The sequence below is a fragment of the Pseudopipra pipra genome, chromosome 14, assembly GCF_036250125.1.
Source record: "Pseudopipra pipra isolate bDixPip1 chromosome 14, bDixPip1.hap1, whole genome shotgun sequence".
In the NCBI taxonomy this organism is placed as follows: domain Eukaryota; kingdom Metazoa; phylum Chordata; class Aves; order Passeriformes; family Pipridae; genus Pseudopipra; species Pseudopipra pipra.
The window spans coordinates 14267189-14281956 of NC_087562.1; the positions used below are offsets into that span (position 1 = coordinate 14267189).

At 37.4% G+C, this 14768-nt stretch overlaps 1 protein-coding gene across 1 annotated transcript in view; it reads left to right on the forward strand.

Moving 5' to 3' along the window:
• The window catches only part of LOC135422176 (SHC SH2 domain-binding protein 1-like), a 101836-nt gene extending 90467 nt beyond the window's left edge, over nt 1–11369 (forward strand). The window contains exon 13 of the mRNA XM_064671204.1: nt 11338–11369. Within this exon, the coding sequence (XP_064527274.1) occupies nt 11338–11354 (17 nt within the window). The 3' untranslated portion in view covers nt 11355–11369. The remainder of the gene's footprint in view (nt 1–11337) is intronic.
• Nucleotides 11370–14768: the final 3399 nt, after the last annotated feature.

A 14768-nucleotide genomic window follows, 5' to 3' on the forward strand; every position in this document is an offset into this window, starting at 1 on the left:
TAATGCCTTTATCTGAGCCAGCAGTTCATGATGCTGTGAACTGCTAAATCCAAGTGACCTTTCCCAGTGATATTCACAGCAAGTGGCAAGAATAACAAGTACACACATGAAGCTGCTTCGAAACTCTTCCTTCCTCCCCCTTTATATTATTATTTCATTATATTTAAAGACTTCTTGCAACAATGGCTGCCACCAATATTCCCATGTAACAATCTGATGACTGGGGTATCACCACTGGATGCAATTTCATTGTGGATAAAAAAAAGCAACAGAAAAAAGACTGTCTTTGCCCTGTTATGGAAAGATGCTGCATTTCATATTCCTCTGGGATAAGTTCCTATTGTATTGCCACAGTGGGCACACTCCATTAATACTTTATAAAGCCATTCTCTGGGAGGATACTTTGCCAGAATTTCATTCTGTAGCTGTTTTTTCACTCAGGTTAATGAATTTCTTTGAATTCTGGTCCACATGCTTCTTGTTGGATTCATAATAATCACAGATAATCCTGAGAACAATTGTCACTGAATTAGCAGGTCTGCTCTTAGAAGAATCATGTGGAATCTCAAAACCTCTTATCCTTGGCTGAAACTGATTGATATGAATTGGTGGCATAAAATGCGTTTTTTTTTGTGTACAGTGAATCTTGCTTATATTTAGCTTCTCAGCTTATTTAGATGGAAAAGTGAATTAACAGCGTGATTTTTTTAAAATGGGATTAGGTTTTCCATTTTGGTGAATGCTGTTATATATTTCTTCCACGCTCCACTTATGCTCTTTGCAGGATGAAGCAACTCAGAAATGTTTTATTAATATGACACTGCTTCTCTGCCAGCATTTGGCAATATCATCAGTGATTACTTGGTCTGTCTGATTTTTATAGGAATTTACATAAAGCAGAAAACTTTATTAATACACTAACCTGAGCAAATTCAATTATTTTGATATTTGTAATCTTGTTTGTGTGCAGGCTTTCTGAACAAAAAGTCTGATAGGCTCATGGTTTTAGAGCTAACATATCTAGTGAAAATAAAAACCTTGTTAGATAACTTCTGTAATAAATTTATAGAGACTGTTACTAAAACAATTTCAGCAGGTGATAAACCAGCAGTAATACAGAACACTTGCCAGTTGTTCAACTCGAGCCTTATGAATTGCATAGTTACTCTAATGGCATCTGAAGGAGGAATGTTTACCACAAAGATGTATTTTTCTTGAAGCATTCTGCCAACTTGTCTGTGGTTTTGATTATTGTATCTTATTATTGCTCTTTCCACAGGAAGTCCTATAGATAGAGTAACTTGACATAATCTATGGAGTCACAAATCTGTGATCTGCTGATAAGGCACCCAAAAGTGTGTGAAATAAACCCAAAGGACAAGTACTGCCCAGGGTGCCTGCCTGATTGTGTCTTTCTCAAAGCCCAGAGTGGCTAATATAGTGTTTTCCCATTGGACCTGAGAGATGATTTTCTAATCCAAGTTTTGAATTGGGAGTCTGGCATTCAGGCTCAGAGGGAAAAGTCATCTTCATCGGTCTCTCTTCTGGGTTTGTAAACACAAAAAAAGTAAGAGTGTGCTGCCAAAGCCTGTTGATATTCCTGCAGTGATGTGTTACTGTGGGGTGATATAATGCAGTGATCTTTATTCACATAACAAAGTACTGGCAATGGCTCAAAAACTTGTTTTTCATTCTAGGGCCCAATCTCATCTCTGTGTGACTTTCTGACCATTAATGAACTGGAATAACTTCCTTTAGGAAACCTATTCCTCATAAGTTTTTCATCCTATAACTGAAAAAAAGTGCTAGCATTCCCAAGTCTAAACCTGGGGGGAAAATTACCACAAGAAGATAGTGGGGATTTTTTTTTTTAATAAAAAAACCCAACCCAACCCATTGAACTTTAATAGAATTTTACCTCTTCGATGGATCTTTGTTTATGGTATTTTCTTACATCCTCCCTCTGTTGCTAAACTAAAATGTGCAGAGGTAAAAGTGGGTTTCAGTGCTAATTCTGAATTTAGAATTCCATGATGTTTTATGTGTCAGATTTAAAAAAAAATTGTTTTGAGCATTGCAATATTTGGGGAAAAATGTGCAGATGACTATGGAAGTTTCACTAAGTAATATATTCAGTCCTTTAAAAAAAGAATTTACCTGCAACTTTTGAAAATTTGAATGTTGTCCTCTGCCCATTGTTGTAAGGCACAAACTACTTCTGAAAATGCAACAAATCCTTATGAGAAACATTTTCTTGAGCTTAACCAAGGAATTAGAATAATGGCTACAACTGATGTGTTTCATTGATGTGATACTTGGGTATAATTCTGAGGTACATACCAGACTGTATAAACACATAAAATGAAGTGCTTTTAAATTTTTTTTCTCCTGCAATTCCCAGTAAACTTTTCAGAACTGTTAATGAAGAACATATCTTATAAATCAGTATCTTTCAGACAAAAAGTATTCTCTGGGGTGTGCTTAATTTGAAAGAAATCTTCTCTGCTCTCTGCTGACAGACTTTTCTATTTATCAACACAGCCTGACAGGAGTGACCCATCAGTACAAGAGCTGGTCACATTCACTCTTTGCTGAGTACCTCAAAGAGTGTCATGTCAGTCAAGTGGGGACAATCCCCTTGAGAAATAAAGACAGCTATCATAAAAATCTGCATGGGAATAAATTTCTATTTTGAGGCACTTCTGAGATCATCTGACCCTCTTGTTTCAGAATCTGTCACTTGTTTAAGAAGTGTCATATTGTTAATCCTTCATGTGCTGAAATGGTGGCAACACTGGAATCCCAAGAGTCAGACTCAGCCGACCCCTGGCAACAACTGCAGGTGCTGATATTGGTGGTGACTGGAGGGAGTGTTGGAATGGCCAATATAAACAGAGGCTGGGCTTAGTCAAAGAGCTCTGGACAGGCTGAATTCAGACTCCACTGAGGGGAAGAAAACATGGAACTTGGAAACAGGGGTGATTTTGGGGAAGATGTTTGATAATATTGAGGTTTCAAATAGTAAAGATCTTGTGATTCTCAAGTGTACATTGCTTTTTGGTTTGCTTCCTCCCCCACTTTGGTAACTGCTTTTCATTTCATGTTTTGTGTTTCTTTTCATTTTAATTTTTTCGCTGCTCTGTTGACCTTGTTAAAACTAAACTTTTTTTTTTTTTAATTTTTGAAAAATAGTTCAAAGGAAATGAGACCGGAGCCTAAAAACCTTTGTTTTTCCCCTTAAAAAGGCAAACACCTTTATGTGGTATCATTGATCTAGTAAGAAGCCATTAAGCTTTCAAGTATTCCTTATCTACATAACATATTTTAGAAATAAAAGCCTTGGTGGTAAATTGCTATTAGACTTTGCTGTTTTTAAGTTGACTGACAGGAACTTGCTCTGTACTAAAGGTGAAGATAAATGAAGTGAAATAGGTTGTGTTAATGGCAGTTCAGGGTTCTGTGTGAGGTGTTTTTTCTTTGAAAACATACTTTGGACTGTGAGCAAGATCCACAGGTTTTGTCAGCAGCACTTGACTGTGGTGGGGGTTTAACTTAATCCCCCTGAGGTGGCTGTGGCTGGCAAGAGGGTGGGATACAGGAACACAGGACACGGGATAGAAGCCAAGTCTGTCCAGGGTTGCTGCCATCTGCCCTACTGAGCTCTAAATTGGAGACAGGAGGAGGGATAAAGGCAGAAAAGGTCTCGCACAATGGCAAAAGTGAGACTGGAGGTGTCCTTCTACCTCAACAAAGGCACAAAACAGTAAGTGCATCTTTTCTGGGTGAATCAGACATTGTAAAGAATTTAATAAAAGTTGGTAGCATTCAGAGGTTTGAGCTGAGTCTAACATTAATGAGCAGATGAAGTTGTTTCCATGCTGAATGACAGTGAAATGTGAACTCCATGGTTTAGCTTTATGTTCACAGAGAGTGCAAAGCTGCACCCCAGAGAAGTACAAACCTGGCAGGAATTTCAAGGTGATAGAGCACTGAAAAGCCTGCAGGATGTGAGTTGGAAAGCGGGTGGCCCATGTGGTAGGGTTTTTTGAATAACTGTATGTATATTTAGTTTAGTTTGACTCTTTCTTCATTTGGACTCACAGGACACATACTTAGAAACCTGGTGTCATGATTGGGGCAGTCACTTGCTACTGGAAATAGAGAGTTATATTAGAACAGTTGTTCCCAGGCTACGTGGCAGGGTTTTTACAGAGTTTGCTTGGTTTGGGAATTTTAATATGGATTGAGAGTAAGGTATCAAATGCAGAAAGCCCTTTTGGGAGTCTGCTAAAATGCAGCTAACAGGTTAAGAAAAGGTTTGATGAATTTTTCTAGGGTGGAATCAACCTTTTTGCTCTTTTTCTTTAAAATATGAACTTCTAATTTAAGTTTCTTCATAAGTGTCCCACCCCAGGTTTCCTTCAGAATATGTTTGAAATATGATCCATCTTGTCTGTATATGCTGGTAAAAATTCTGAGCAGATAGATCAAATTTAAAGTCTGGGTTTGCAAAGAAGAACATTATTCCATTATCGAATAAATCACACAGTTTATGAGTCTTTTTACTGCACTGGCAGAATTTATTTACTGAGAGATCATGAAATACAGATGGTATTTCACTTGGAATCATAGCTACCTGAACAGGTCAAGTATTTTATTGCATAACTACAGCACAAAACAAGAACAAATATAATTGTTCTTTGGTATTTCAGACAGAGATAGATCTTTTTATAGTTGCTTGGTATCTATATACTTTGAAAGTGCAATTAAATATTCATTTATATTCAGCAGAATTCCATAAGTTTTTTGTAAAGACTGAACTCAGTTGGGGTCAGTGTTGGTGGTGCAGGTTTGGCACTGATGTGAATAGCTCTGTTCACTTTAATAGGTTTGTACAAGTCAGCACAGAGGAAGGCACAAAAGGTACAAAAATAAATACCTCAGGTGATTACATGAAGTTCCAATATTTCTGTTAAGGCACTATGGAATTTAGTTACCACTGAGTTTCATATTCATGACTTGTTACCATTGCTGTGATGGATTTTAGTAATTTGGTGTCTGTTGCATCCAAGGTTTCATTCCTTGTCATACTGTGCAGGGGTTATGTTTTCAGTCTAGTAAGATGATGTAAATTCCTTTCTATACAAGTATAAGAGTTTTCTTTGTTTCACCTTTGTAGATCACGTAGTACAGTATCACTCTACATTTTTGGCACCTGAGCTTTAGTAGTGGACTGCAGGAGATACTTGATAAGCTGGAGTCTTCCACAACCACTGTAACAAAATTTGTAGTTGAATAGAGAGACTATTAAGCTATTTCTGAATTGGACAGCTGACATCAGTAATTCTAAATATTAGCTTGATATAAATAAGACAAGCCCTGATGACAGCAGAAATTTTATCCCAGAATCTGAACATGGTTACTTGTTCCATGCATCCAAAGCTGTAAGGATAAATATTGACTAGGCACTCTAAAACTGAGCTAATAATTATAGTAATTCCATTTTGATCATACACAGCTTTGAAATGCAATCACACTCACCACAGACAATGTTCACTGAGGCTGAATAACAATGTTGCAAAATCATCAGTAGGAAAAACACAGAAAGGAACATTTTTAGCTGATGTAACCAGATGTGACACAACAAATTTGTAAATAAAAATTATCTATGGGAATGAAAGCATTCTTTGAATAAGAGGAAAATTAGCAGGAGAGGAGGGAAAACCCTCCCAAAAAACAACAAGGAAATGTTTTAGGGTTTCACTCAGTACAAGAAGCATGAAAAACAAAATGAGAAACTTGTGTAAGAAGAGGTCCATATATTCAAGCACTGCTCTGTCACCTGCCAGAACAGTGAACGAAAAGAATCAAATTGAAATAGATATTTCAATCACATGCATTGTGATGTAGTATATATACTATCATAATTGCAGTGAATGAGTTGGGTGTTTTCACTTGCCTGGAAGTTTTGAAACTGTTCGGAAAAGTGTTTCAGTTTAAAGCTTGGGCACAGTTCTTTAAAAATTCTGAAAATAACAGTGTAAGAGAAAGTCGCTAGAAAATTCAGCTTCTGGTGTGTCCAGTTAATAGGACTGCATTACATTGGGATTCTGCCAGTTCATCCAAAGCCTCTCTGAGCACTTGGACCTTCCCACACTCTGCTCTTTCTTAAAGGAGAGGCATGCAAAGGCACGTGGTGTGTTCAGAACACCTGGCTGTGTCACCCACCTTCTTGCCTAATCCTCCAGACCACGCTGCTACTCCAGGTTTTTTACTTCAATTAAAGGAAGCTCCCAAATGGTGCTCTGATATTTCAGGGAGGTCTGACTGGCCAACTCAGCCAACATGAAAGCTCAAAAGAGACCACATTAATTTGCCGTTAATTGAGAAACAGGAAGAAAGGTAATTCAATTTACAGGTACAGGGACATCCACCTTCTGTGTTACGGTGAATCTCTAAGCAGAAGGCGTTTTGTCTCTGTTCATTGGGCTGGAAAATATAACAACTAAATAGAAAATTATCAATGCTAATGTGCTTAGAATGGTTTCTATTTGAATCATGCTCCTGTGCTGAGTGGCAGTCTGTGACTGCTCACCCCAGCAACTGTGGCTTCAGCAGTTGAGAGCAAATCACAGAAAGGATTATCCCTGTCACAAAGTTTCTGTGCCCTGTCAGCAAAGACTGCTTTCATGCAAGGTAGTAAAAATTCACGGGTTTAAATGCTACACAGTTTGGAGAATATTAAAAAAATTATATTTTTTAAAAAAATTAGGTAATAAAGACAGCATGAGAAGGCACAACTGATGAAAGGCTCAGTGTGGCTCTTCTCACTCTGAAGTTACATACTATGGCAAATCCATTGTACATCCATGAAAAGCTATATTTCTGTAAATAGGAATGGAATAATGTTATTAACTGGATCTCTAGTGTAAGTTAGCTGGACAGTCATAACTGAGTGTGTATTCATGGTGTAGAATCACAGCATCATAGAGTGGCTCAGTCATCCTCTTTAGGTCGTCAGCTCTGGGGATAAACAGCAAAGACACCCAGAAAGGGAATATACAGACTATAAACCCAAACATTTGACAAGTATCAATATAGGTAAGTATTTGACATGTGTTCGAGGAGAGTAAGGGAAGAAAGGTCAAAGGAGCTCTTGATTGCTAACAATACACATCAGGGACTGTGTTCCAGCCTTGGTAAATCCACTGTAATTATGAACAAGTGCATGAAATCTACTGGGAGTAGATCTTTGCACAAGATTTTGAAGTTACTAAGCAAGTGATGATTTGGAACTATGACAGACTAAATAATGATTTCTAGAGAGATAATACAGTGATGCTCAAATGTTGTAGGTGTCATAACACTTCACTGAAAAATCAGTTGAAGCTCTTAACAAAAAAAAATCTTATCTATAAGACAATAGTTTAGGTTAGTTTTCTGCCTCTTCATTCATTAGAAGACAAGGAGACTTAAATAAGAAATCACATTTGTTATGAGAAATGTAAACATAAGCCTGCAGTTTTCTTAAAAAAAAAAAAAAAAGGAGGGGTGTGTGAATTACCAAGACAGGTTTGTATTTCATTTATACAGTAATTACAGCTGACAGGTCCCTTTTCTCATTTACTTCCTGGATGATTCTCCTTTGTGTTTCCCTACCTGTCTCTCTTTTTCCAGCAATTTTCAAATTTCTAGGTAAATGGAGACAAGAAGCAAGAATCCTGTTGCAGAATTAAGTGATGTTAGATGTGATTGTTGTGGCAGCTTCATGCAGAAGATTCCAGTTAGTATTGTATAAATATCAAATGATAACCAAGGTCAGGCATAAACTGCCAGGATTAAAGCTGTAATAAATGCAGAGGATCAGAAAATTGCTTCATAACAAAAAGATGTATGGCCTTGTTCCAAACCCAGATTCATACCAGCAGTGAATTAGAAGAGGGTATTTCAAGAGCACTTGCAATAGGCCAGTTATTGAATGAAAAGTGATATGTCTGGAATGATCTCATTATTTTTCTGTTTATTTTAATTTGATATTATACACACTTCTCTGTAAACATCTATACTTCTAGACTTTCTGTTGTTTTTTTTTTTTTTTTCCTAAAAGTTTGCTGTTTTCTCTTTCTGTGTTGGAGAGTTTTTATTTCTTCTACAGTGAAAAGTTGTTTGTGGAAACAGAATGTGCTGAGCCACAAAGGCCACCAGAGGTGGCCCTTTGGTCAAGACAGTCAAGTTCTGACTTGGTGGAGGTAATTTTTTAAAAAGATGTTGGTCTTTCTGTCCCTGAACCATTGTGTGGGTGCTATGAAGATGAACCCTGCCTACATCTGTAGAAATTAATTTATCAGGCACAGTGAACTTGATGGAATCAGCCTAAAGTGAAGGAAACCATTGCACATAATTGTAAATCCAGGCATCAGTAATGCAATGACTGGAATATATCTTAAGTGGAAATATAAAAAGGACAGTGGAGACAGAATTTGCTTTTTCAAGCTGATTAAGAATTGAATTCTCAATTATTGATGTAAGTGTGATGTTACAACTTCTGGTGATCTAAATCTTAAGGACAACAAACCAGTTTCTGTCTCTGGGCTGTGTCTGTTACAGAACATGCAGCAAGATAAATTCTACCTAATTACAAATTTACTGTGGCAAAAGAGGAAGGTGTCCCTCAGCAAAGTGAAATGCAACTATTTTTGAAGGTTCTTTGTAAATTTTCCTCTTTCTTTTCTCGACAAAATTCATCTTAATTTGTGTGTCTGATGGCCATATAGTTCTAGAATAGTCATCCACAGACTACAGTTAGGAGATAAAAGGTACCCTCAGCTCAGGAACAGTGCTGTGCAAAAGGGCTTTAACTTCCTCTGCTGACTTGTGCATTAGAGGCAGAATGACTGTAAATTTACTGCACTGACATTGTTGAATGAACTGAGTCTTCGTGCAGAGAATCATGAACCAGCATTCAAGTAATGCTCAAGGTCAAGTCATTTACATCTGGTAATTAAAAAAAGGCATATTGAAATGCAGTGAATCCTGAGTAGGATGCATGAAAGCTCATTTATCAGGATATTACGACGAATATTTTATGCTATTAATGACTTTTCTTCAGACATGCTTATGCACTCACCTTTCACATTCTCTAAATTTCTCTACCTTCTAAGTCTGACTCTCTTATGAAAAGCACTGCTTAAAATTCCATGGCCAACAACATGCAGATATTCAGTGCTCTGGCCTTCCCATAGGAATCTTTATATGCAATGCAACATTATTTAATCTCTTACATAAGCTTAGGTTAGATGATCCAAGTGTTTATTCTTAGTATTTTATACAGTTAACAATATTCTTTAAAGATTTAGGCACAAAAAGAATAATATCTCCTTTTCCTCTTTCCTTTTTGCAAGGATATGCAACAGAATGTGGGTCTGAAACACAATTTTCTGCAGATTTTTCCTTTAAAATCTTCTCCATTACTGAGACATAGGAACTACGTGGGGACAGGAATCACAGTTTACACTTATGGCAAACCTGAAATCCTCTGACAGTGACTTTGCCTAAACTTTGAAGTCTCGGTGTTATATTGCTCATCATAACCATGTTCTTTTAAAAGTAGGTTATTAGAATATGTTAATATTTTGTGAGTTCCCAGACAACAAAGGAATGTCTTAGCTGGAGTCCAGAACATCCATTTTTCTTGCACCAACCTGTATGACTTGACTTCAGGGGCCCTCTTACCTCATTAAAGGCACAGTTTCCTGTGCCAAGAACTTCCCAGCAAGAAAAATTTAATTCTCATCTTCACAAAAACAGTTTCTAAAACCTCCTTGCTGAGGTGCTGTGAGGAAATTCTGCGTTTTGAGCTTAGAGCATTGGAGCCCTAGTGAGGAAAAAGTGGTGTTAAAAAATTGATAAGGGCGTGTCCATTCATGCTGGTAGTTACCTTTTTCACAGGAACAAAAGTCATATTTCATAAGGTCTGGCCCTCAGTGCTGGAATGCCAGAGGCCAGCAGCCTTTTAACTGACTCTGGAGCCAAGCAGGAAGAGAGCAATGGCATGGGATGAGCAGGTCACTGCACTTCTGTTCCCTTTTCACATGGTAACCCAAATCCAGCTTTAATTCACTCTCTTCATATGTATGGGAAGAGTACTGGCTTAGCCTTGGGAGTATCTTTCCCCTTAACTCAGAGCTCTCTCTGTATGCACAGAGTTTCAGTTGTGCTGATGATTTTAAGGAGGTATATACCGTTGTCTTTTAAAATGCGTGGTCAAATGGCTTGGCTGTTCAACTGGAGCTTGTCCCAGACACAGCTTGCTTTCCTTGCAACAAATTCCACAAACATTAAAATGTCACACTTTTCACTAAGTAAACAATTTACTGCAGAGCTTGTCCTGTGCAAACACGCAGGCAGCTGACACGAACTGGGTGCAGGCCAGGGAAGAGCAGAGAGGCTACTTCAGAAAAAAGCAGCAAATCTCAGGACCTTCCATGTAGCATTTAGGTCTGAAATATAAGCTGACTAACCTTGAAAAGATGGAAAGCTGAAGCAAATTAGTAAAAATCTGATGTATCTGAAATCCATTTTTTTGACGAGATGGCTTATCAGTGTCTCAACAACTGTTGTGGTATTTGGGGTTTTTTCCCCTCTCTACATCATGTAGAGGTAATTTCTCTCTTAATGGTCTAAAAATGGCTTGCTCTGAATGATTATCACTACTGCCTGTGGAATTCTGCGAGGGGTCCAGTTTTAGTTTCCACACAAAGAGTGATGTGCCCCAAATGGATACTGCACTTTTAAGTTCTGCCAAGGAGATGGTTAATAAAGAGTTCCAGAAAACCTGGAAGTGTTTTGAATACCACAGGCAGATTTTGAGTTAGCAATACCCCACTGAAAGTGTTAATGTGTGCATTTCAGTTAGTTTTAAAAACATTTACATGATCCAATGGCTTCATCTTTGTTCACAGTGTGCATATATATGCTAAATTGTTTAAAAAAATAAACTGTGCAGTTCAGGAGTTAAGTGGAAGCGTAGTCTTTATAATTTTTACAGTACTCCTAGAAATACTTCTGCCTGAACACTATTAAACAATGCTGTCTGTGTCACTGCTTTTTTCCCTCCATGGATAACTCTGCTGGCAAACCAGTTTCAGCTGTTTGACAAAAAAGAAAGTATCAAAAATATTAAGCAGCACAGTCATGTCCCAGTAGCACCATGGGGTTCTAGAAGGTATTACTTGATACGGCAGGAACTGGAAGACAGCAGATGATTGATGTGAATCTGGCCAAGCTTGGCAGCTTACAAGTGTGATTAGCAGCAGGTAATTCCTGCACAGACTTCAGGAAATGCACGCTGGTAAAAGATAAGTTGAATTTCCCGTCTGTGGAGATAAGCTTCAGCTGGTGTTCATGCATAACCACAAAAGCTCTGTCTCAGTGTAGGTTTGGATTCTGCAGGAACTCAGAAAACATGAGTTCAGGGTGTGACTTCACCACAACCAGTTAAATATGCTGTCAGCCCCAGGACACCTCATGTTGTGCTTTGGAACAGCAGTTTAATTTTATTTTTCTGAATTTCATCTCCTATTTTCTCCTTGAGATTCTTTTTTTCTACCTGTGCTCTCATTCACTGATATCACCTTTCACAGCTTCTCTCATCCTATTTACTTACACTGTTTGATGTTTTGAAAATAATTTGAGTCCAGCAAAGGGAAAAGCAGGAGGTAAAATGGACTAAATAAGTCAGTTCACCTTCTTTTCATCTCAGCTGTTTATCCTGTGTACTCCAGGACATCAGCTCTAGAATCACACAAAGCCATGCAAGCCCAGATTATGGCAATTTTCATCATATCTATATTTTAGGCTTAAGTGATGACCATATGTATAGCAAAACAGATCACCCAGAGAAAACCCCATTCAATTATTAATAATGGTGGCTTAATCATGCCTGACCATTGTTACTGCTTAAAGCTCTCTGAAGGCATTGAAGGAGTTCTTAGGGTCAGCTTGCATATCTTAGCCTAAACCTTTGGGAGGGATGGCACCACACAGGAAATGTTTGTGTAATACAAAACCTTTTTTTTTTTTTAGTGCCATTTAATTATTTGTCTAACATAAATCTAAAAGCTTTGGATAAATGTATGGACAAATGGTTTTGGGCCTGGAAATAGTTTTATTTTAAAGTTTAAGTGAAATGATTACCACAGAGGATCAGAAAAAGGTTTCTGGTCTGGAAAAGGATAAAAACTTCTAGTAGGTTGTATTTCCTTGGAACATGACTGTTCTATTAGAAGGCTGGCTTTTGATGGTATGAGCATTGACCTTAATTACTCTGGTGATATTAAACTGGTTTTAGTAAATTTTCATTTATCATTACAGTGTCTTGCCTCTACATATCATTCAAGACAAAATGGAGGGAATCCATTTATTTTACAAGATAACAAATGTTCTAAATGTATCACTCAGTGGCAGGTGCTACAGCATCCTTTAGAACCCCAATTACTTGTGTGGTTCTCAGGTGCTACTCCCATGAAACACACCCTGGGGAGAAGAGAGCAAAGGAACCCCTTACTGAAGGTGAGTTTGTATTGTTTGACCAATGCCCAGATGTTGTATATAATATGGATCTGAAATGCCTTGTTTTGTGGTTTCATTTCACAAAACTGAACTCATGTCTGGTGATATTCTGCTTTCATGCAAACATTGCAGTAAATGCTGAACTGAAAGTGACTTCCATAGGCATTCCATGTGCCTCTTCATCATTCTTCTTATCAAGTTTCATTGGAGAACATGACAGATGTTCTGATTTCAGATGGCATTGTACCTTTCCAGCCTCAAAAAAAGCATGCACTTGATGAAAATCCATAGGTGCCCAGATTTCACTTTTCCCATTGCTTGCTTTTTCTGTGATGAGTGAGAATTCAATATCTTACTCTAAAAGTGAAAAATAAGTTTTTACAATATCTGCACATAGAAATGTAATTCAAGTAAGAAAGTTTGGAAGTACAGCAGCCCTTACAAAAGGAAGGAAAGAATGAATCACCAGAAAAAGAAATGGGGACATTTCACTGAACTGGATCCAAACAATGTGTTCCTGTTGCACTTCCCAGGCTTTGTTGTGCTTGTATTATGGGATAGCTTGTGCAGGCACCAAGGAATGAAGTGCCATCAAACACTATAACTCAGTCAGGACTTCAGCTGAGATCAATTTTACCTATTCTTTCTTTGCAGTTAGGATATCTTCAAGGCCAGGTTGGATGTTGCTCTGAGCAACCTGGACTAATGGAAGGTGTCCCTGCCCATGGCAGGGGGTTGGAAGGAGCTGATCTTTAAGGTCCTTTCCAGCCCAAACTATTCTATGATTCTATGATAATTTACCTCATTTTGAAAGCTGTAATTATAAAATGATACACAAATATTTTCAAAAGCAATCTGTCAGAACTTAATCCTCAGCAATTTCTTGTGTAAATCCCAGTACATACTGATTTTGTAATTTATAGTTTAATACGACCTTCAAAATGTTTCAGTTCTTAGTGCAAAAGGCTTTTTTTTGTTCTGTGTCAGATCAGCATTGTTTTCTAAGTGCATTTCCCACCTACTGCCCTAGAGCTACTTAGGCAATACTGAAGGTTTCCTCTTTGCAGTGATTTTCCAGTGCTTTGTGGCTTTGGAAGTCATGAAGGGCCAGGCTGGAACTTGGCTCCCATTGACAACATATTGTCATTCACAATTGTGAAATCTCCTCATTAACGTTTTATCTCCATGTCACATAAACCCTGTTGTAATATTTTATTTCTCTAACTATATGGGGTTTGTGACTCTTTCTGTTAATTTTTCTTTCAGAAGAGTAATTTCTTCTGTTTTGTGTGTGCAAGGAGTAGGCATTTGTTTTATCTTTGTGATATTAATGAAAGACTGGAAGATAGCTTGTAATTGTTTTCAGTCATTTGAAGTGAAGAACAGTCTTTTAAATGAATGTGAAATAATATTTTTGGCAGTATTTTAGACTGGTTTACTCAACTCTGGAAATGTATGTGGCCATTTAATAGGATAAGTGTCAGAGCTTTAGAGCTCCTCATAGTGTATTGCAGAATTCCACTGATAATACTGCATTTCTGCTAGAAAAGCATCCTTTCTCAGGGCAGATACAAAGGTTAATTTCTAATAGGAAAGTCTTTTTCATGTTTCTGACATAATAATGAACATGCTATGATATGTTATAGTGAACATACTCAGAATCATTTGCATATTTTATTTGGATATATTTCTATCTTTGGGCTTTTTCTGAATCACTAATTTGCTGTTCCTTATTAGAGCTTGTAATTGCTGTCTGAGTTGACTGCCTTGGTTTATGATCTTAGAGTGTATCATGGCTATTTGAGATAGAAATAGATCCTCAGATTACCAAGGGTCAACATCCAGTTCCTTGATTTTACTCTAAACTGTAGATTGAAAATATCTTTTAATGTAGAATTGTCATTCTGATTGTTACAGAATTCTATGGTATTCATTTAGTCAATTCAGTGTCCTTCATGTTTTCCTTAAAAAATAAGTAAATGGAAAAAACCCAACCTATAATGTGCATTTAGGTTTCCATAATGTAATGTAACATGATATTTTTCCATGTCAGCACTATATTATACTGCATTCTTATTTGGTTCCCAGTGTGGGGTGTTTAAGTATACTCAAGTGACTGACTTCATTTTAAACTCTGTTGGAGTAGCATTTCCTGTATAATATTTTTGACCAGCTTTGATCCTACAGAGCTTTGATGA